This window comes from Nicotiana tabacum, chromosome 15 (assembly GCF_000715075.1).
Source record: "Nicotiana tabacum cultivar K326 chromosome 15, ASM71507v2, whole genome shotgun sequence".
NCBI classification, from domain to species: domain Eukaryota; kingdom Viridiplantae; phylum Streptophyta; class Magnoliopsida; order Solanales; family Solanaceae; genus Nicotiana; species Nicotiana tabacum.
Window position 1 is genome coordinate 120,622,462 of NC_134094.1, and position 23,283 is coordinate 120,645,744.

At 36.4% G+C, this 23,283-nt stretch overlaps 3 protein-coding genes across 10 annotated transcripts; 2 read left to right on the top strand and 1 right to left on the bottom strand.

Moving 5' to 3' along the window:
* Positions 1-653: 653 nt before the first annotated feature.
* Positions 654-5,404, top strand: LOC107820658 (BIIDXI-like protein At5g11420). The gene is made up of 3 exons (XM_016646981.2): positions 654-762; positions 3,374-3,889; positions 4,644-5,404. The coding sequence occupies exons 1-3, from the start codon at positions 675-677 to the stop codon at positions 5,177-5,179; spliced, it is 1,140 nt and encodes a 379-aa protein (XP_016502467.1). The 5' UTR covers positions 654-674; the 3' UTR covers positions 5,180-5,404.
* Positions 5,405-6,052: 648 nt separating this feature from the next.
* LOC142169829 (uncharacterized) lies at positions 6,053-7,135 on the top strand. The gene has a single exon (XM_075231750.1). The coding sequence runs from the start codon at positions 6,053-6,055 to the stop codon at positions 7,133-7,135; it is 1,083 nt and encodes a 360-aa protein (XP_075087851.1).
* Positions 7,136-11,465: 4,330 nt separating this feature from the next.
* On the bottom strand, positions 11,466-21,768 carry LOC107820654 (fatty acid amide hydrolase-like). 8 transcript variants are annotated; one of them, XM_016646975.2, is made up of 8 exons: positions 21,421-21,767; positions 21,225-21,311; positions 21,089-21,130; positions 15,290-15,397; positions 14,997-15,126; positions 12,537-12,614; positions 12,318-12,465; positions 11,466-12,028 (listed from the first exon to the last, which is right to left on the bottom strand). In XM_016646975.2, exons 4-8 carry the CDS (start codon positions 15,311-15,313, stop codon positions 11,752-11,754), a joined length of 657 nt encoding a protein of 218 aa, XP_016502461.1. In that variant the 5' UTR covers positions 15,314-15,397; positions 21,089-21,130; positions 21,225-21,311; positions 21,421-21,767; the 3' UTR covers positions 11,466-11,751. The 8 variants fall into 8 exon arrangements, with proteins under 8 accessions (XP_016502461.1, XP_075087308.1, XP_016502459.1 ...); XM_075231207.1 differs by having other exon boundaries at positions 21,022-21,130; XM_016646973.2 differs by having other exon boundaries at positions 20,920-21,130.
* Positions 21,769-23,283: the final 1,515 nt, after the last annotated feature.

The window sequence follows — 23,283 nt, forward strand, 5'->3', positions numbered from 1 at the left end:
TTTAAACGAGGAAGAAGATGACCCTATTTAAAAAAATTTAAAAAAAACTAAAAAATTGAAATTTGATACAAAAATTCTCCTGTTCACGTGCTTCATTTGATGGTAAAGATACGCACTGACCACGTGGGTAAAGTGGTGTATCTTAGACACACTCTATAAAAATTGGGTATGTAAAAGATTGCCCGTGGTGGAGAGGTGTGTAACAAGAATTTGGGTACAAGGTCAATGGGTAAACTATGTATTTTACCTTATTTGTATGGGTTTAACTTTATACATTGATATTGCTAAAAATATTTATGTTATCAAGTCATCTAAAAAATAACCATAGGTAACAATTCATAATATGTGTGATTAATAACCTAAAAAATAGGTGAAGCAGCTTGTCACAGCATGTTAAAATACAATAATTATAATATAAATATATTATTTATAGTATTAATAGTGTATATAAATGAAATATTTTTTTATTTGTCTATGTTAAGTTGTTCCTCAACATGAGGATTGCACGTGCAGCCTGTGTTCCTTTGTAGCTGCTACGAAAGAACAGTCGAGGCCATCGCCTGTTATTTCCTTCATCTCTAGGGGTATTTTCACGAACAGATATTCATAAAAACCCGTCGAGAGTTTGAGAATTCTCATTCCTTTCTCTTCTCTCTAAATCTCTTGAGTGTATAATGCAAGAACCTATGAAAATGAAGAAAGCAGCCACAGTGTTGGTGCTGTTATGTGCCACCCTCCAAGTCTGTTCATCTCTAATTGATGGTAAAAAATCTTTATCCTTTTAATTATCATCTATTTTTGTGTGTGTTTCAAATTCTGTTCAATATGAACTACTCTCTTCGTTTACTTTTACTTGGCATGTTTTGATTTTTCACGCCCCTTAAAAAATAATAAATCAAGTGTATAATTTACCATGATACCCGTATTAATTGATGCATATTTTATTAGATTTGAGAAAATAATTTGAAATTAGTAATAAATACCGTGGGTATAACAGGAAAAAAAAAATTTGTTAGTGACGAGCAAAAATAAAAATATATTTTTAGTATACATGACAAGTAAAAGTGAACGGAGCGAGTATTCACTTCTCCTGTAGTATGAAATGATACTAAATGATACTCAGCCTTGCCATGCATCTATATTTGACTTTTTTACCTGAGCCCATTTTAACTTTAAAAAGGTTTTATATATCGTGTTAATCCAATAGTTTTGCTATAATGAGATCTCGGAAGATACGAAGATGAATTAATTACTTGTTAAATTACTCAAGCATGCAATTAAGCTATTGGATGGTCATGTATAAAAGTGACAATTTTTTAAAAAAAAAAATAAAAAGGTACAGCATCGTCTAACGAATTTTCACGAATTTATGAAGACAAAAGTGTTCTTTAGCAGCTCTCTTGGTTCATTTTTATTTTTGACTTTTCACGTCATTTAAGAAATAATAATTGTAATATGTATTTTATCATGTTACCCCTAATAATAATAGCATTTCAAAAGGTCTTTGAAAATAATTTGGGGAATAAGTAGTTAATGATAAGGGTAAAATAAGAAGAAAAAAATTATTTTTCTTTTGATTTAATATAGTAGACAAGTAAAAGTGAAAATATATTTTTAGTATAGTTGACAAGTAAAAATAAACGGATGGAGTATCTATTAGGATTTTACCCTAATACAAGAACATACAGTTTTTTATCAAAGGTGAAGCCAACGACATAATATTTTTTATTTGATCTATATAAACAAAATTAATGTTACGAAAACTAAAATGTACCTCAATTGTAGCGTACGTAGCTCCGCCCCAATGAGTTTTGGCTCATGGATATTTATGACTAACTTTTAAAATTATTTGCTAAGTTATTGTTTCATTTTAGCTCAACTGAAGGACAATAAAAAATATTTTTTTTTCCTCAAGGACAATAAATTAGCTTTCTCGTTTTTGGTACCATAAAATACCATAAAGTACAAATCTATAGTTGTGAGCGATTTCTCGGCACTGAGTTCGCATCTGTCATTAATTAAATGCTCCAGCCTACAATTGATTATTCTATACTTTTTACTTATATGTTACTCCTTCCATTTCAAATTATTTGATTTATAAAAATAATTATCTCAAATTATTTATTATTTTAGAAGTTTAAGAAAAAGTAAATTATATTTTTCCTATTTTATCCTTAATAGTAATTGTTCTTGAAAATAAAGATATCACATAAATAGAGTAAATATTCAATGAAGAGAGATAATATATTTAGACATAAATCTAAAACTTCTCCTAATTAATGTTTCTTAAGTGGCGTGGAAATACGATAGATAATTTGAGACGGATGGATTAGTAAAGTTTTTGTACTTTCCTTACAGATAATTAATAGCTTTAATTATAAGAGTGTAAGTTTAAATTATTAGTCATGTCTACTAAATATCTTATTTAATTAATTCATCATTTACTAATTAATTAATCATTTCCTAAAATTCATGTCTACTAAATATCTTAGTGTGTACGTGGACAAGAGTGGGTTGCTCTAGTGGTGAGCAACAGCCTCTCTACCCCAGGGTAGGGGTAAGGTCTAGGTACACACTACCCTCCTCAGACCCCACTAGTGGGATTATACTGGGTTGTTGTTGTTGTTGTTACTAATTAAAAATGCAAGGTAAGTTTTTTTTTTAAAATAAAGAGTATAAATACTTTGTCTTGCTTCTCTAATAATTAATAATTATAAAACATAGGAGTATTTAATTTCCAAATTGATTAATACTTGATACCAGAGAGAGCAATCGTTAGGTAGTTATGCATTTGCCAGGAACCGGAAAGTAATACATGCTTGCAAAAAATAGGGCTTTCTTTTTCATGCAATAACCATTTACATCAACTTAAATCGGATCTCCTCAAGTTGGAGCAATGCCTATCCTTCGTGGTTAGGCTAAAGGCTGTTTAAGAATAAATTTTTATTGCAGTTAAATATATCTAACTACTACTAAAATTTATCAGACTTACTTTATATGCATCAACAATATAAGGAAATTTTATATGATTTTTGTATATTAACCTGGTATAGCTAATAAACTATCTTGTTTTCCAGGTTACTGGACTTACTTTCTATGCAGAATTATCTTTTGGGATCTTTACACAAATAGCTAGTCAAATTTACTGTTTACTTTTGCTAACTAGTATACATAGATTATGCAATGTTTATACACGATTACATACATATTATCCATGGATTATACATATGTTATATATATTTGCCTGTTATTTTAAGTTTAAGCGCTAGTGCAAGCAGCTATTTAAGTTAATTCTTTCTATCTTTTAGGTGATATGCTATTGTTAGAAGTTAAAGTATAATTTATTTTCTTGTGTTTTTTTTTTTTAATCAAGGATTATTGCCAAACGGCAATTTTGAGCAAGGTCCAAAACCATCACAAATGAAGCACACAAGAGTGATGGACCCTCACGCTATACCACATTGGGAACTATCAGGTTATGTGGAGTACATAAAATCAGGCCAAATGCAAGGTGACATGTTACTTCCAGTGCCACAAGGTGATTTTGCTGTTAGGCTAGGTGAAGATGCTTCCCTTAAAACCAAAGTTGTGAATGTTACAAAGGGAACATTCTATGCTCTATCTTTTGTCTTTGCTAGGACTTGTGCTCAAGAAGAGAGACTCAATGTGTCAGTAACACCTAGTAAAGAACCCAAAGACTGGGGAATGTTGCCATTGCAGACAATGTATAGTAGTGATGGTTGGGATACTTATTCTTGGGGTTTCTTGGCTGAGGCCAATGTGGTAGAAATTGTGCTCCATAATCCTGCACGTGAGAAGGACCCTGCTTGTGGCCCCCTCATTGATTTCGTCGCTCTCAAGGCTTTGAAAACCCCTCATAGACCAAAAGGTACGATCCATATTTCAATTGGACTAAGAATTACCTGATTTATGATAGAAATTGTTGACACATTTCAACGTATTGACTTGCTTACTCTAGTCGGGTCCAAGATTTAGCACGTTTGGCCATAGATTTTGGATATATTTTTTTTAAAAATTATTTTTTTTAAAACACTATTTATTCATGGAACATAATCAGTAATTCCCAAAAACTGGTTTAGGGCAGTTTTTTGGTGAAATATTTTCTTCCACTCAAAAAACTTCAAGTTTTTTCCAAATAAAATGTATGTTCAAACACAACTTCAACTTCCAAAAATTATTTTTCAATACTTCAATTTTTCTTTTTTCAAGTTTCTACCAAATTTATGTCCAAACGCTAGCTTAGTAAGTGAATATAGAATGCATGCACCTTGTCGTATATGTACTACTCCATATTTGCGTCTTTTAGATATATATATATATATATTTGACACATATATAGTTCGAGTTAAACTAGCTAAATTATTCAGATCCGTTTGCGTAGACTATGAAGTGTAAAAAACACTAAAATCACACACTTACATGACTTATTTAAGTTATACAAACAGTATAAAAGAATTTACACTTTTCGTTGTAAAAAAGAATCACACGTAATCTAGCTTATCATATCGGTGCTTATTAAATAAAATTATCCATAATTACCTTTTAAATAACCGGATTATGTAAATATTTCTTTACGCCTTTAATGCATGGAAATTAAGCTCTAATTACATAAATGTATTCAGGCAACATGTTGAAGAACGGAAACTTTGAGGAGGGTCCATACATCTTCCCAAACACAAACTGGGGAATTCTAATTCCTCCCAACATAGAAGATGATCATTGTCCATTACCTGGTTGGATAATCGAATCTCTCAAGGCCGTAAAATACATTGATACTGAACACTTCGCCGTGCCAGAGGGCAAGCGCGCCGTCGAATTAGTTGCTGGAAGAGAAAGTGCATTAGCACAACAAGTCATAACCAAAGCAGGAAAAATTTATGATCTGATTTTCACTGTTGGAGATGCTAACAATTCTTGCGAAGGGTCTATGCTAATTGAGGCATTTGCTGGAAAAGTTGCATTACAAGTTCCCTATATGTCCAAAGGCAAAGGTGGTTTCAAACGTGCAAAATTTAGGTTTACTGCAATTTCTCGACGCACAAGGGTTAGGTTCTTGAGCACAAATTATCATATGAAGACTGATAATTCTGGCTCCTTGTGTGGTCCTGTAATTGATGATGTTAGGTTAGTCAGCGTTCGCAATCCACGCATTCCGTAGATCGATTAATTAATTAATAAGTTTATGTTCTATGCACTTACCGTAGTGTATATAACTTAAACTCTTAATTAATACGGAAACAACTTACTATGTTATGTCTCTTTTTTATCTGGTTGTTTGGTTACATTGTTTTACAGAAATGAGCTATATTATATATTCAGTGTAAGCTTTACTATAGCACAGCTGTTGCTTTTATATGTTACACAAGAGGTTTAAATTATTTAACATTACAGTGTTTCGTCTTACATGTACCTATCGAAATTTCAAGAAGTAAATGAAATTATGTTTGCATATCTCACTTTCTTTGCACCCCCCCCCCCCCCCCCCAATTTGGTATATTGTAGTAGTACCTGTTTATCTCTATTTTGTATGTATGTGGGGCTCACATAAGTAAGTCGGTTCTTCAAATATTGGAACACTATAGATCCTCCTAATTTGGGAGGGGTTTAAAAATAAAAAAAAAAACTTCCCAAGTGTTGGTTCTGCTCTTTAAACGTTATTGAGAGTATTGTAGAAGTATTTATGTAGTTGAGGGTACTTTTGTAATTAGCTAAACATAGTATGTGTATATGTACAGTACAATACAGATATACATTTTACTTTTTCTCTTTATCAAAAACATCGGTTTTTCTCTCTCTCCAGAACCTTCCACCATCTTCTCTTCTTCTCTCTCGTTTGTTTTCTCCGAGCTTCAATCACCACATCAATGGTGATTTCTGCTCGTGTCTGAGTCTTTGTTCTCGACATGGTATCAGAGCAGGCTCATCTCTTTCATCACTAATCTCTGCTTGGTTTGAAGTTGCAAGCCAAGTTGGGAAACCCCAATTTTCACCCACAGTTTTTTCAGATTTGTCGATTAATTCATCTTGTATCATGGCGGTAGATGACGATACTTCGGATTCAACTAGTTCACCAAATGTAAACAAGGATACGTTAGATTCGACCAATCCCTTGTACATGCATCCTTCAGAGAGTGCCGGATCGACACTAGTGCCGGTGGTATTTGACGTAACTGGTTATAGATCCTGGAGAAGAGGCATCCTCAGAGGTCTCTCAGTGAAGAATAAGGTCGGTTTCATCACCGGAAAATGTAAGAAGCCAGATTCCGACCATCCGACATTTGAGCAGTGGGAGAGATGCGACGACATGGTCACATCGTGGATTATCAACTCACTTTCAAAGGATTTGGCAGATAGCTTACAGTATGTGGTCGATGCCAAGGAATTGTGGCAGGAACTGGAGGATAGGTACGATCAGACGAATGGAGCGAAATTGTACCAGCTTGAAAGGGAAATTAACGACCTAAGTCAGGGAACCCTAGACATTACAGGATATTATACAAAAATGAAGAAGCTTTGGGAAGAGTTAAACACATTGAATACACATGCACAATGTAAGTACCAGTGTACTTGTGGTGCCAAGGCAAATATGCACAAGGCTGAACAAGACAGAAGGCTAATTAGGTTTCTAATAGGTTTAAACGAGGTCTACATAGTTGTGAGAGGAAGCATTTTGATGATGAATCCACTGCCCAGTATTGCACAAGCCTTTTCTATCCTGATCCAGGAAGAAAAACAAAGAGAAGTTATGCCAAGTAACCATCTGATGATGGAGTCTGCTTCAATGAATGTCAGTGGTCTTGCAAATCCAGCTTTTAGGACAAATTATGCTCAACAGAGGAACACTACAGGAAACAACTCATACAGAGGCAGTTATCCATCCAACAGGTCACGCCTATTTTGTGACTACTGCAAGAAGCAAGGGCACACTAAGGATAAATGCTACAAACTACACGGATTTCCCCAGGACTTCAAATTCACTAAAGGAAAAAGTACGGCATCCGCTGCAAGTGTGCATGGAGGACCTGAAGGGATAGTTCCTAGAGGATGCAGTGAAGTTGGTGCTAGAAATCAAAGCATGGGGATTCAAAACCTGACAAAGGAGCAATATAATTAGTTACTGCATCTGTTGGAGAACTTCCATGGTGGAAGTGCAATTGAAATCTCAAATAACATCACTAGTGGGACAGCAAACTTTGCAGGTATATTGGCTTGCTCTACTCATAAAGAAATCATTGGTAATTTTTCATGTAAATGCTTCAAATCATCTGCTGAATATTGGATTTTAGACTCCGGAGCTTCTAATCATATGTCCTATAACAAAGCCCTATTAACCAACATTAAAATTCTACCTTATCCTTTCCTAGTAAACTTACCAAATGGATACAAAGTTAGAGTGACAGAAATTGGTGATGTAGTCCTTAGCCCTAAGCTGACCTTACACAAAGTGTTGTTTGTCCCCAGTTTTAAGTTCAATTTGATCTCAGTTCATTGTTTAACATCATACCTTAAGACAGTTGTCCAATTTTCTGATACTTCATGCATTTTGCAGGCCCCTCCAATGAAGAGGCCTCTGGAGATTGGTAGAGCAAGGAATGGTCTGTACTTCCTCTGCTCAAAATGTCAGTTCCTTAGTTCAGCTACTGTCCCCACTTCTCTCGTTGCAAATTCATGTTCTGCTTCTACTAGCAATCCAAACAATGCACAACCACATAAATCACTCACTGTAAATAATGACAACCTGGAAACTTGTCCTGCTAATTGTCTTTCATCATCATCTGTAAATGTTCCACTCTCAAGCAATAAGAAAGGTTCTTATACATCTTCTTGTCCTATTAATGTGTGTGGACCCTTTTCTAATTCTTCATCTTATAAAAATTGTGTTGACTATTTGTGGCACAACAGATTGGGCCATGTACCTTTTGTAAAAATGAGGGGAATATCATATATACCTGTAAACTTTGCACCCAAACAACCATTCTTATGTTCAATTTACCCTATGGCCAGGCAAACAAGATTACCATTTTCACAGAAAAATACATCATCTACCAATATTTTTGAACTATTACACATAGACCTCTGGGGGCCATACCACACAGTCACACATGACAATTACAAATATTTTCTTACCATAGTTGATGACTTTAGTAGGTCAACCTGGACATATCTTATGAGTTATAAAAGTAACACACTTCAAGTTCTAAGAACCTTTGTTTCTATGATAGAGAACCAGTTTAATTATTCCATTAAGTCCATGAGGTCTGACAATGGACTGGAGTTTGTCAACAATGAAACTTCATCATTTTTTTATTCCAAAGGAATTATACACCAGAAAACCTGTCCATACACACCTCAACAAAATGGCGTGGTGGAAAAAAAACACAGATATTTGTTGGAAACTGCAAGAGCCTTACTGTATCAGTCCAAGTTACCTATCAAATATTGGGGAGAATGCATTCTCACAGCCACATACTTGATTAATAGACTACCCTCTACAGTCCTGAATAACAAATCACCCTTTGAAATACTTTACAAAAACAAACCCAACTATTCACACCTTAAAAGCTTTGGATGTCTATGTTATCCTACCACTCTTAAAACTCATAAAGACAAATTTGAACCCAGAACTGAGCCTCATGTTTTTTGTAGGTTACCCATTTGGCACAAAAGGTTACAAGGTACTGAACTTAGCCACTAAAAGAATGCACATTTCCAGAGATGTACAATTCCATGAACATGTTTTTCCTTTTGTAGTGTCTTCTAATCACACTTCTCTTCCTTGTGTTTTGCCATATTTTCATTCTGATCTTGCATGTGAAGGTCATAGAAATGCTGCCTTGAGTAATAGTCAGTCACCAACTGGGACTTCACCAAGTTCTGTCACCAACTTTTCTTTACCAGGTGATCAAGATATTTTCCCACTAGTTGATCAAAGCAACCATTCACCTGTTGATGCAGGTGTTTTGAAAATTCACCTATCCTTTCAAATACCTCAGACCAACATACCACCAACACTTACTCATTCCCAAGTCCTACAAGACCATCCAGGACAGTAAAAATACCAAGCTACCTAAGTGATTATGTGTATTCCCTTCCAAATTTAATGAACAATACATCACACACTGTCTTGCTCAATTTTCCCCTTTTAGACCATCAACATATTTGTTTTACTGCTTTAAACAAGGATAGTCAGCATATGATGAGAAACATTACTCATGAATCTGAGCCATGTTCTTATGAGGAAGTAGCCTTAAACCCTGCATGGCAAGCAGCCATGACACAAGAATTTGAGGCTTTGCATGCTAACCATACATGGGATTTAGTGACATTGCCTGCAGGTAAGAAAGCCATAGGATGCAGATGGGTGTATAAAATCAAACACAAAGCAGAAGGGACTGTTAAAAGATTCAAGGCAAGACTTGTGGTGAAGGGATACACACAACAAGAAGGAATAGACTATACTGAAACTTTTTCTCCAGTTGTCAAGATGACAACTGTTAGGACCCTTATTGGCATAGCAGTTAAAAGGGGCTGGAACCTTTTCCAACTAGATGTGAACAACGCATTCTTACATGGAGATCTACATGAAGAGGTGTACATGGAGGTACCACAGGGACTGCAGATTGAGGTTCCTAGTCTAGTTTGCAAGTTAAACAAGTCCTTGTATGGACTGAAACAAACAAGCAGGCAGTGGTATGCTAAGCTGACTGAAGCATTGTGCACCAGGGGTTTTAGACATTCAGAAAATGACCACTCACTGTTCTGTAAAAAGGATGGCCTTTCAATAGTATTTGTGGCTGTCTATGGTGATGATGTGATTCTTACAGGTACAGATGTAGAAGAAATTAAAGCACTAAAGGTTTTCCTCCATGATCAGTTCAAAATCAAGGATTTAGGAAAGTTACACTATTTCCTGGGACTAGAATTGTTCTACAAGGATGATGGAGTCCTCATTTCACAGAGGAAGTTCACTGCAGATCTGTTGAGAGAGTATGACAATCAGTACACTACAGTCTCCTCTCCTCTTGACTGTACTGTCAAGTTGAAGGCAGAAGAGGGAACCCTGCTGGCAGAGCCCACTCACTATAGAAAGTTAGTTGGGAAACTTAACTTCCTCACCAATACAAGGTTAGACATTGCCTGTAGTGTTCAGCACTTAAGTCAATTTATGCAAACACCCAGAGAACCTCACCTTAAAGCTGCCCTTCGTGTCTTAAGGTATCTTAAGAATGATCCAACCTTCGGCATTTTCTTTTCTAACAACCCAGATTGCACTATGAAGGCTTTCTGTGACTCAGACTGGGCTGCATGCCCTGATTCTCGACGATCAATGAGTGAATACATTGTCTTGTTAGGTGATAGTCCAATCAGCTGGAAGTCCAATCAGCTGAAAGTCCAAGAAGCAGGAAATAGTCTCCCTCTCCTCTACAGAAGCAGAATACAGATCAGTAAAAAAAGTAGTTGGAGAACTAATCTGGCTTAAGAGACTGCTAGAAGAACTGACAGTTCCTTGCTTACATCCTATCTCAATCTTTTGTGATAGCCAAGCTGCAATACACATGGCAAGAAACCCAGTGTTTCATGAGCGTACCAAGCACATAGAGGTGGATTGTCATTTTGTACGAGACAAGTTACATGATGGCCTCATCACTTTGCATCACATTCCCACAGATGCTCAGCTTGTAGACATATTTACGAAGGCCTTAACAAGGATCAAACATACTTCTATTCTTGGCAAGTTGGCAGTGAGTTCCTCACCTCCAACTTGAGGGGGGGTATTGAGAGTATTGTAGAAGTATTTATGTAGTTGAGGGTACTTTTGTAATTAGCTAAATATAGTATGTGTATATGTACAGTACAATACAGATATACATTTTACTTTTTCTCTTTATCAAAAACGCCGGTTTTTCTCTCTCTCTCCAGAACCTTCCACCATCTTCTCTTCTTCTCTCTCGTTTGTTTTCTCCGAGCTTCAATCACCACATCAATGGTGATTTATGCTCGTGTCTGAGTCTTTGTTCTCGACAAACGTAAAAACATAAAAGCATCCAACAAAAACCTTTAAGGCAATGAGCTGAGTAACTTAATATCTTTATAAATCCCTTTATAAGCTCTTACAATATCTAATATGAATAAATAGAACTCAACAACCTTGAACCTCCAGAAGTTTAATTAAGACCTTTATATATAACTAAACAACCCTGGCTCCTCCAGAAGTTAAAATTAATTTGGCTGCATTTTATAAAGTATGTTCTCTCTATCCCAAAGAATCTTTATTGGTTCTTTATTCCCAGAATAAGTTGAAGCTAACATTTCCTTTCTCCTCCCTTCCGAGTGCCAACCAAAAATCTTCTTGTGGAGGTAGACCCTTAAGATCATGACGGTTGATCTGACTTAGGAATTCATTCGATACCGTTTTCCAAATGATTTTTGCTTATGCTTGCAAGTTACAGATTTGAAACTGACACCACCTCTTTGTTTAATTTGCACACATACAGTTGAGATGGTCTAGATCAATACATGTAGAAGGTCGAAGTAGGTCCTAAACAAATGTCTACACATACATATATGAACCACAAGCTCCTAAATGGAGATATAGACGTAAATGCAAGAGAAAATGATGGTTGACAAAAGAGGAAAAGGAATAATGGCTATACAGTTAGAAGATCTGTTAGGGAGAAAAGCAGATCATAAGGCACATGTACAACTGTGTGACGAGATCACCCTTCCATGTCAGTTTGACCATATGTTAACTTCAAGCCCACAACACCACAAAGGGAAGAAGGAATTCGAATTGAACCTGTCCTTACACATTAAATCAAGCATCAATAAACATACTGGTTTTATGAAGATTGAATATGTGGATTCTTGAGTGTGACATGGTGTAGGTGTACAACCTCCTCCGTCCGTCCCCAAAGCAGCGGAACACAGTCCTGAAGCCACAATAGCTGCAGGGCCTGAAGAAGACCCTCCTGTATACCTATCGGGATCATGTGGGTTTCTTGTAGTCCTGTCACAAAGATATTTTTAACTCAGGAATGTTATAGGGTAGAGAAGAAAGACTCTGTTCACAACAATTAATGTACAGCTCTTGAGTTTCCCACCTCAGGATATACTGCAAAGGAAGTCTATGAAGCTGGTGTTACATTTAAAAAAGAAAGGAAATGTCTGAGGACTGCCTTACAAAAGGGTCAAATGCAATTTAACATTTCGCGTACACAAAACTTTCTACAAAAAGAGTATATAATGAACACCGAGAACAATTTAACTTTCATTTGTAGCCTCTAGGCAACACATACCCATAGTTTGCGTTATTTCCAGTAGTACCCATGCCCAACTCATGCATGTTTGCCTTTACAACCAAAATTGCACCGCAACTTCGTAATCTCGACACAGAAATAGCATCCTTCTTTACCTCACGAACCTCATGCATCCATGTCGTTGCTCCTGTTTGCATCAATTATATAACTAAATCTGGCAATAGGACTTGGTCAGCAGATGAAAACTAAAATACATACCCTTTGAAGGGTGAGGATAGCAATCAATATCATCCTTGATTGACATGAAAATCCCATCCAAGATTGACAGTGGATTCCCTGCTTATTTGCCAGTCAGAAAAGTATTATTCTGACAAATCATAGATTGCAAGTATATAAATTATGGAGTATTATTCACTTACAGTTCGATGATGTATACAGCACTAGAAACATGTATATATTGAAATACCTGTCACGCCCCTTTTTTACCCCCAAAAAAGATATGTTATGGATTTTTGTGAGTTAAAGAGTTTTTCCAATTAAAGTGACAATTTTTTGATAGGGATTATTTTATTTACAAAGTCGCCACTTGGAATTGAGTTTTGATGTTCCAAGTCACCTTATTGAATCCCTAATCAAAAGGAAATTGACTCTATTTATTATTGGTCTGCGAAAACAAAGTCTGGGTAAGGAATTTTGTTGACCGGAGAGAAGGTGTAAGACATTCCCCAAGTCTCGTGGTTCTAGCACGGTCGCTTTAATTTATTGACTACATTTGGCCTGAATTAATTTTAGATAAACTGTGATTTATTGGTTACCATGTTTTATCTATCCTATTTTAATTATTAAAATATGGAATTATCTTTGAAACGAATCGAGTGTGTAATCCGTTTTGTTTATTGTGCCAAAATCATGTCACGCATACGTGTACACAATTAATAGCATTTTATTATATTAAGATTGTTTTGGCCAAAGTTGCGCGAACACATACTTCGGTTTTAATTTTGGAAATCACAATTATGTCATGCGAACGTATACATAATCGCGATAAACTAATTAAAAGCGCGCCTAAAACACTCTAACGGTATTCATTATTCTTCTTGAACTTTGAGATTATTGTAAGGTCATGAGTTATGGATTTATTGCGAAGAAATGATCTAACTTAATCATTGAGCTAATCAGCCAAGAAATGGAGATGATTGGCAATTATTTAACAACTGAAGTAAGTCAGCTTTGTATTTCGTTATTTGTTTTTGGCCGAGCCAAAATTATGCTGAAGACCACGCTAAGCTCTAGGTACGTGAAAGAACTAAACTTTAAAATTCAGACCCAACTGATGGCTTCTTTTCTTCCCATTCTTAAACCAAAACGTCCCAATTCGATTATTAGAGCCCAACGCCACTAATTCATTAGAAAAATTCATATGACCCCATACTTTTAGCATTAAACAGTAACTCTGCATTCATGACAATAGTGGAATGAAGACCCACATCAACTAGAAGCGAAGTAACAGATCATCTCAAGGCATACAAATACAATCAATAAATAAAGCATGTCAAATAAGAACCAATCAGGAAACTCATTTCAAATTGCACAACTAACTTTGTAAAGAGGAAAAGAATGGATCTTCTGTAGGTACTCCTCCATATAAGAAGTACTAACGCGAGAAATCAGATCAACTCAAGTTTGTCACACACATATATACAGATTCTCATTAACAGTACTATTTTGTTAAAACATGCATTATAAAACTCCAAAAGTTATATATTAATCAAGGGTGAAGCAAAAAATGAACCTTTACATGAATCTGGGCTTTTGATTTGGCAATTGGAACGAACATGACACACCAACCAGAGAGCCTCGACACTGACCTCGAACGGATTCAACTCGACCGAGCTTGGACGACGGTTTTGGATGTCAAAAGGGGCTGTTTTATGCTGGAGTTTGGAGGCTGTTTTGAGGGTGTTTTGGAGCTAGCTGGTGTTTTGGAGCTAGCTTCTGGTGCTATTTGATTAGGAAAAAAGGATGGTATTATGGGTGAAGTTTCATGGAGGTTCATGGCTGTATTTTCATGGTAAACACTTGGTGTTTTATTTTGTTGAAGAGGAAAGAGCCACTGCTTTTCTTAGAGGATGAAGCTGATGCGCAGCTTTTGGATGCTAGAGCTCTAGGTTTTTTTTTTGTTTTGTTTTCGGTCCTCTTCTTCTCTCCTGTTGTGCCAAGAATGTCTTTTTTGTGTGATGAGTGTGTGTTTTTTATATAAGAGAGAGATGAGGGAGTGTGAGTTGGTAAAGAGGAAGAATGAGATTGTGAGTTGTTAAAGAGGATGAGTGGGAGTGTGGGTTGTTAAAGAGGAAGAGTGGGAGTGTGAGTTGTGAGGGAATAATTGTGTTGGTGGTAATATGTGTGCCAAGAATGTCTTTTTTGTGTGATGAGTGTGTTTTTTTATATAAGAGAGAGATGAGGGAGTGTGAGTTGTTAAAGAGGAAGAATGGGATTGTGAGTTGTTAAAAAGGATGAGTGGGAGTGTGAGTTGTTAAAGAGGAAGAGTGGGAGTGTGAGTTGTGAGGGAATAATTGTGTTGGTGGTAATATGTGTGATATAATTTTCTTAATAACTATAAAATATGAAATAAGAGCTAAAATATGTAGATTAAACTTAAAATATATTTACATACTAAAAAGTGGTAAAAATTCAAGCATGATTAGGTGCTCACAATACCTTGTTCAAATCTTTGTGTAGAAGCAGCAGCTTGCTTTCTCACTTCGTCTGGGTCAAAAGAAATTAACAGTGGTGCTGGGGGCTTCTTATTATTGAACTCCTCAATGGCTGAGATGAAGCGCTCTGCAACCTGTAACACAGGGAATAGCATCTTTAATCCTAGAGACTACACGAAAGAAACAAAACCAAGCAACCACAGAAGTGCCTTGCCATAGATGGAGTAGTAAACTTAGATCTGTATGCATATGCATAATCACGAATATTCCAATAGCGGAATGATGCAGTTGAATCACCGCTCCAATTGCTAGATGGATCATATTCTGGAAGACACTTTAAGGCTAGCTCAACCCGCTTTTCAGGCTTTCCGTCTTCTTCCAGGCCGACAACAGCAAGTCCTGGCTCTAAAGTCAGGAAATACAAACCGAATTAGTGCCAAGTATACAGCACTTCTGTATCATGGCGAGGTCACCATGGACATTTGATGACAGGTCCCACATTTTTATCTTACAATATGTGTGTGCGCACGCGCAAGTGTGTGTATGAACATATATACATCTTCTGCATCCATGTTGATGCCATCAATTTTAACAGGTTTTATCATCACGATATGATTATGGAAGATCTCACTGTTTTGTTACTGATGCACTGCCTTACAATTAGAGTAGCCCCAACTTCCACGATTAGGAAGAAAGAAATGCAGTTGTTCAACAAGATCACATAATTTTAACAAGTTTTATAATAACCAATATGATTATGGAATCTCACTATTTTGTTACTGTTGTACTGCCTAACAGTTACAGTTTTATAACAGCAGTGTCCTGACCAACTTGCGTATACCTACAGTAGGTAACCTACTAATCCACCATGTAATTGCTACATCCTACTAGCATATATATATATTGCACATAAATACAAAAAATTACGAATTGAACCTCATCAATTTTGTTTTCATTCTTGAGGCAATTCATAATCAAAGATCCAATACCCGGTGCTTCAACCAGCTTTAAGAAAAACTTGAACCAGACACTGTTGGGAAACGTGTCACGCTAATAGAAGGGAAAAAATATTTGAAAGAGAAGCAATAAATTGCACAAGAGAAGACAAGAGAAGATTTACGTGGTTCGGCAATTTTTGCCTACTCCACGGCCACACAAAGAATAGCTCTTTATTAATTGAAGAGAGAAAGAAGAAATTGAGGGATGATTTGCAAATGAAAATGCATACCCCTTTTATAGGCATTTGAATGCCCTGCCGACGTGAGCGCTTACATCATAAGAATATCGATGTAAGCGCATACATCATAAGAATATCGATGTAAGCGCATACATCATAAGAATACCGATGTAAGCGCTTACATCATATTTTCATCTCTTTTTGACTTTTCTTTCTTTTGTTTTGTCTACTTTTCTTTCTTTCACATACAACAACAGGCTTGCTCCTATCAATCTCCCCCTCAAACCTATGTTACATAAAGAAAGAAATTAAAAACAAAATTGCTATTCTCTGGTGGCGCCTTCACACTATCAGTTTTGAAACATCAAGAAAGAAATTTTAAAAAAAAATTGCTATTCTCTGGTGGCGCCTTCACACTATCAGTCTTGAAGGCTAACTGAGGCAGTGCACTGCCTCAGTTTGTCAACACCGACAACATTGGTCAACATGTCTGACGGGTTCTTTGATCCTGGTATCTTCTGCAGGGAAAGAGTTCCTTCATTTATCAACTCATGGATGTGATGATACCTCAGCTGGATATGCTTCGATCTTGCATGAAACACTAGATTCTTGGCAAGATAAATTGCACTCTGGCTATCGCTGAAAAGCTCACAGTTGTCCTGCTTTTTACCTAACTCTTTAAGAAAGTTTTTGAGCCAGATCATCTCTTTTCCACCTTCTGAGATTGACATGTACTCTGCTTCTGTGGTAGATAGAGCAACACTTTTCTGAAGTCTGGACATTCAGCTAACAGCAGTACCACCCAAGGTGAACACGTAGCATGTGGTACTTTTTCGACTATCCAGATCGCCGTGTAAATTTGCATCAGCAAAATCTTGTAAGATAATATTGCTCCTTTTAAAACAAAGTGTCATACCCGAGGTGCCTTTGAGATATCGCAATATCCATTTTACACCTTCCCAATGCTCCTTTCCTGGATTTGACATATATCTACTGACAACTCCAACTGCATGGGCTATGTCAGGTTTAGTGCAAACCATAGCATACATCAAACTTCCTACTGCTGAAGCATATGGAACTTTGGACATGTACTTCCTTTCTTCATCTGTCTTAGGTGATTGGTCCTTCGACAGATTAAGATGGCTTCCGAGTGGAGTGCTTCTGGTCTTTGCATCATGAAGACCGAACCTGCTTAGTACCTTCTGTATGTACTTTTCTTGAGACAATTTTAAGATTACTTCAGACCTGTTTCTGCTAATCCTCATCCCAAGCATTTGTTTAGCTGAACCTAAATCTTTCATTTCAAACTCCTCCGCCAGTTGTTGTTTAACCCTGTTGATCTTATTTATGCTAGATCCTGCAATTAGCATATCATCAACATACAACAGTAAAATGATATAGGATTTATCAAGATTTTTGATATAACAGCAATGGTCCATCTCACATCTTGTGAAACCATTATTATGCATGAATCCATCAAATTTCTTGTACCATTGTCGGGGTGCTTGTTTCAAACCATACAAACTCTTATTCAACTTACACACAAGGTTTTCTTTACCAGAAACTTGAAAACATTCAGGTTGCTTCATGTAGATGTCTTCTTCAAGGTCACCATGCAAGAAAGCAGTTTTAACATCCAGCTGCTCCAAATGCAAATTTTCTGAAGCTATGATACTTAGCACCAACCTGATAATAGTTAATTTGACTACATGAGAGAAGATCTCGGTATAGTCAATCCCTTCCTTCTGTTGAAAGCCTTTTACTACTAATCGTGCTTTGTATCTCTTCTTACCAGCATGCTCTTCCTTGACCCTGTACACCCACTAGTTTTGCAATGCCTTCTTTCCTTTTGGTAACTGTATATGTATCCATGTTTTATTCTTTTGAAGAGAATTCATCTCTTCTTTCATGGCTAGCTTCCACTTATCAGAGCTTATCAACTGCATTGCTTCAACAAAATACTCTGGTTCTCCAGCATCAGTCAGAAGTAAATAGTGGAGAGAGAGAGTTAACCTATCTGGAGCATTTGTGACTCTTTTAGATCTCCTTAATGTAGGTTCAAGAGTGACTGATCCCGAATTTGATTCAAGTCCTGACTCCAGATTTGGTTCTGCATTTGATTCTATCTCTGGTTTCCGTTCTAGTTCTGATCCAGATTCGGCTTCTAGTTCTTCATCTTCAATTTCAAAATCAGTTGTAATCCCTCTAGCCACTTCATTTTCTGAGATTTCTTTTAGCTCAACTGTTTCAGATGTCTGTTTGCTGATGCTGGTTGGTTCTACTTCAAGCTTGTCCTTATACATCACATTTTCATTAAATATGACATTCATGTGTCTTAGGATCTTTCTATTCTGATCATCCCAAAATCGATAACCAAAATTATCATCACCATAGCTAATAAAGAAACATTTCTTGGCCTTACTATCAAGCTTATCTCTATCATTAGAGTTTACATGCACATAAGCAACACAACCAAAAAAATTCAGATGTGAGAGAGTTACCTCCTTTCCTGTCCATACCTACTCAGGAATTTTAAAATTCAGCGGTATAGAGGGTCCCATGTTTATGAGGTAAGCTGCCGTGTTAACAGCCTCGGCCCAAAAATACTTCGTCAATCCAGAATGTATTCTCATACTTCTGGGTCGTTCATTCAGGGTTCTGTTCATCCTCTCAGCAACGCCATTTTGTTCCGGTGTTCCAGTAATGGTCTTGATCATTCTGATCTCATTCTCAGAGCAGAATGCTTTAAACTCTTGACTATCATATTCTCCTCCATTGTCAGACTTCAGACATTTTAACTTTAGACTTGTCTGGTTTTTAACTTCAGCTTTTCATCTTTTAAAGGTAACAAATACATCAGATTTATTTTTCAGAAAATAAACCCATACCTTTTTTGTGGAATCATCAATTAAGGTGACATAATAGTGTGATCCCTCCAGAGAAGTTACAGGAGCTGGTCCCCACACATCTGTATGCACTAGTTCCAGCTTATCTTTCTTTGGCGTCCTTCCCGCCTTTGAGAAACTAAGTCTTTTTTATTTCCCGTAAATGCAATCTTCGCACAAACCTAATTCGACATGCTTTAGATTTGGAAACTTTTCTTTGGATGCCAACAACTTCATTCCCTTCTCACTCATATGCCCGAGCCTCCGGTGCTACAATGTTGTATCACGACCATGATCAACTGTTGCTATAGTATCTCTCTGTATTGCAGTTGCATACAGTGTTCCCTTCTTGAAGCCTCGTGCCACAACCAAATTTCATTTGGTTATCTTCCACGATCCGTTACCGAATGTTGTTGTATACCCTTCACTGTCAATCTGACCCATAGATATCAGATTTTTCTTGAGTCCAGAAATATGTCAGACATTTTGCAATTTCCATAGCGTGCCTTGTGAAGTCTTTATATGAACTTCACATTTCCCGACAATGTCCAGAGGTTCATCGTCTGCTAGATAAACCTTCCCAAATTTTCCAGTAATATAATTATGCAATAATTCTTTGCATGATATAGAGTGAAAGGATGCACCTGAATCTAGAATCCAAGATTCGACTGGACTGTCTGCACAATAAATTAGTGCATCACCGACTTGTTCAGCAATTGCATTTGCTGAATTATCATCCTTGTATTGATCGTTCTTTTTCTTCTTTGGCTCTCTACACTGACTACTGTAGTGACCCTTTTTATTGCAATTCCAACACATAATGTCTTTGCGATTTTTGGATTGCCCTCTTCTCCTTGACTTTGATCTGCCACGACCATGACTTTGTCCTCTTTGGTTGCTTCTCCCCTGCTTTCGGTATTAAAAGCAGATCCTGGGGAATCACTTGATTCTCTTCGGCTAATATCTTCGCTTAGAACCAAGTCTCTAATATCATTCAATTTGAGTTTGGTATTTCCCGATGAACTGCTAACTGCAATTACCGTTGCAGACCAACTCTTCGGTAGAGATGATAGTAGAATCAACGCCCTGACTTCGTCATCGAATGTTATATTAACAGAACTCAACTGAGTTAATATTATATTAAACTCATTGATATGTTTCGTGACAGATCCACCTTCTGTCATCTTTAAGTTGAACAATCGATGCATCAAATAGACTTTATTTGAAGCAGATGACTTCTCGTACATATTTGATAACGCCTTCATCAGGCCTGCAGTGGTCTTCTCGTTAATAATGTTAAACGTCACATTTCGTGTTAGCGTCAAACGAATCACACCAAGAGCTTGGCGATCTAATAGATCCCAATCCGCTTTGGCCATAGTCTCTGGTTTTACCTCGGTCAGAGGTAAGTGTAATTTTTTCTGGTACAAATAATCCTCTATTTGCATTTTCCAGAATCCAAAATTTTTGCCATTGAACTTGTCAATCTTAACTTTCCCTTCTTCCGCTTCCCTTCTTCCTATGCCATTTTTCTCAAGAAAATTTATGTGAATAGTGCATGTGAATAGTAATGATGATCAATAGTGTCGTACTATTCTTGTGAATAGTACTTGCACCGATACCATACTTTTCTACCAGAATTATATTGTCTGTGCTCTGATACCAGTTGTTGGGAAACGTGTCAGGCTAATAGAAGGGAAAAAAATATTTAAAAGAGAATCAATAAATTGCACAAGACAAGACAAGAGAATATTTACGTGGTTCGGCAATTTTTGCCTATTCCACGGCCATACAAAGAATAACTCTTTATTAATTGAAGAGAGAAAGAAGAAGTTGAGGGATGATTTGCAAATGAAAATGCATACCCCATTTATAGGCATTTGAATACTCTGCCGACGTAAGCGCTTACATCATAAGAATGCCGATATAAGCGCATACATCATAAGAATACCAATGTAAGCACTTACATCATATTTTCATTTCTTTTTGACTTTTCTTTCTTTTGTTTTATCTACTTTTCTTTCTTTCACATACCACAACTGGTTTGCTCCTATCAGACACCAGTCAAATGTGGAGCTGCAATTGAATTAAAAAATAATGCACATTATAATCAAAAAGAAAAAGGGCAATCAAATACTAGTACTAGTATAATATCACATGGAAAATAAACCTTGAATATTTTCCGGTATGTACTTCACCGCTGTCAAGTCAACTTCACTCGCCGGTAACATCACTTGTTTCTTCCCCATTTCTAAATCTAACAAAAATTTACCACAATCATCACTTAGAAAATTAAAAATAAAAAGAGAAAATCAAAACTCAAAAAGCTTAAATTTTTACGGAAGTTTCTAGAATTGATCAATCACCTCGCAGACGTCGGAATTCACAAAGCTTAAAATAAATGCTTTCAGCAAGTATGGAAGCTCGTTGCCGGCCGCTGAGCAGTGGTTAATGATAAAGTGCGCAGTGAGCGCAAGTTTAATTATATTGGTGAGAACAGTAAACACACAGGCGTAGGATAGTAGAAATATATATGGATATCGTATTGGATTGGATTATCCAATTGTGATTTTCAAAGACTTCCGCAAGAATCTCAAAACGCGGGACCGGGACCGGCCTAGCACCGCAATCCACATGGGCGGTGGGCCTAAACGGTCCGGATAGGATCGGGATCGTGGGGTGATGGGCCGGATAGTGGGCCGGTCTCATAGGCGAGGCCCGCGAGACCGGGACCATTTGGGACCGGGACCGGCTGAGAAGTGGGCCGGTTCAAGCTGTCCTATCCGGACCCAACGGATAATTTTTTTATAAAAAAAAATTTGACCGTTTGGCCATTTAAAAACTAGCCGTTTGGTCTGCTAAAATAGTTGTTGGCTATTTGCACAATAGCCATTTAACCCCCAAATTTTGTTTTAACCCCAAATTTTTTATAATTACACTTTTTTCCTATTTTTAACTATAAATACCCTATCATTCTTTTATTTTTCTCACAAAATCATCAATCTCTCTCTAATATTCTTCTATAATTACTTACTTAATTGTTACAATTTGTGCAAAATTATGAAGTTGGTGAATTGAAGTCTTCAAGTCTTCAACGATAATTATTTTTCAACAAGTTGTTCGTCAATTCGGTAAACTCGTTCCAACTCTTAAGTTTTAATATTATAGTTTTGTTTGTTTTATTTACTTTGCTTGATTAATTAAGATGGCTTATTCCTTAAAAAAAATATTTAGTAAAAATAAGGAAAAATCCAAGAGTGGTGAATCTAGTGGCCAATCTGTTCCTCCTCCACTTCCCCCGGCTCCCCGGCCCAAACCTGTTACCCGTCCTACACCTCCTATTCTTGATAGCGATAATAGTTTATTACAATTTATCGAGAGTCAATTTTGCCATAATATTGCATCATGTGAACAATTAAACCATTAATATATGAATGCTCTTTATGGTAATTCAACTATTGATGAAAATGATGATGAAGAAATAAATTTTGATGAAACGCAACCGGATGACGATACAGCCACTAGTCCTGCTCCTGAAATTAACCTAACTAATAATAATCCAAATAATCCCCCGTCTGACCCTCATATTATTGCCCCTACTTTTTCTAGACAACCTTCTAAACGGGGCAGAAACATCTTTTGTTTGGCCATTTTTTACTCAACTAAGAGAGAAAAATAGGGCTAAGTGTAAAACTTGTGGCAAAGAGTTAGTTTTTAAATATGTTGGAAGTCGGGGGGAGGGACGAGAAGTTTGACTAGACACATATTGCTACACCCTCGAGATAAAGCTAGATATTTTCGTATGAAAGCTTTGGCCGAGGGGACAAGTGCACCTAGTCAGGCTGACCTTTGTACCGGGTCAAATCAATTTCAACCGGGAATTAATACTGTTACCGGTGGTATTTTATATTATGATCCAAAAAAATATTGGGAAGAATTGGCAAAAATGGTTATTGTTATGTGCTTACCCTATAGCTTTCCTTCTAACCCTCACTTTGTGCATTATATTAGAAAAGTTTATAATCATATTCGATAGTATACATCTTACGATATACTATATATACATCTTAATATATATATATATATATATATATATATATATATATATATATATATATATATATATATATATATATATATATATATAAGATGTATATATATAAGATGTATATATAGTATATATATATATATATATATATCTTAAGATGTATATATAGTATATAAATCGA

Coding starts and splice junctions, on each gene's coding strand:
- LOC142169829 (XM_075231750.1), top strand. CDS start 6,053: ATGGCGGTAGATGACGATACTTCGGATTCAACTAGTTCACCAAATGTA.
- LOC107820658 (XM_016646981.2), top strand. CDS start 675: ATGCAAGAACCTATGAAAATGAAGAAAGCAGCCACAGTGTTGGTGCTG. Junction 763..3,373: donor CTGTTCATCTCTAATTGATG/GTAAAAAATCTT, acceptor TTTTTAATCAAG/GATTATTGCCAAACGGCAAT. Junction 3,890..4,643: donor AACCCCTCATAGACCAAAAG/GTACGATCCATA, acceptor AAATGTATTCAG/GCAACATGTTGAAGAACGGA.
- LOC107820654 (XM_016646971.2), bottom strand. CDS start 21,303: ATGGGGAAGAAACAAGTGATGTTACCGGCGAGTGAAGTTGACTTGACA. Junction 12,615..14,996: donor TACACAAAGATTTGAACAAG/GTATTGTGAGCA, acceptor GCAAATAAGCAG/GGAATCCACTGTCAATCTTG. Junction 12,466..12,536: donor CTATCCTCACCCTTCAAAGG/GTATGTATTTTA, acceptor TGATGCAAACAG/GAGCAACGACATGGATGCAT.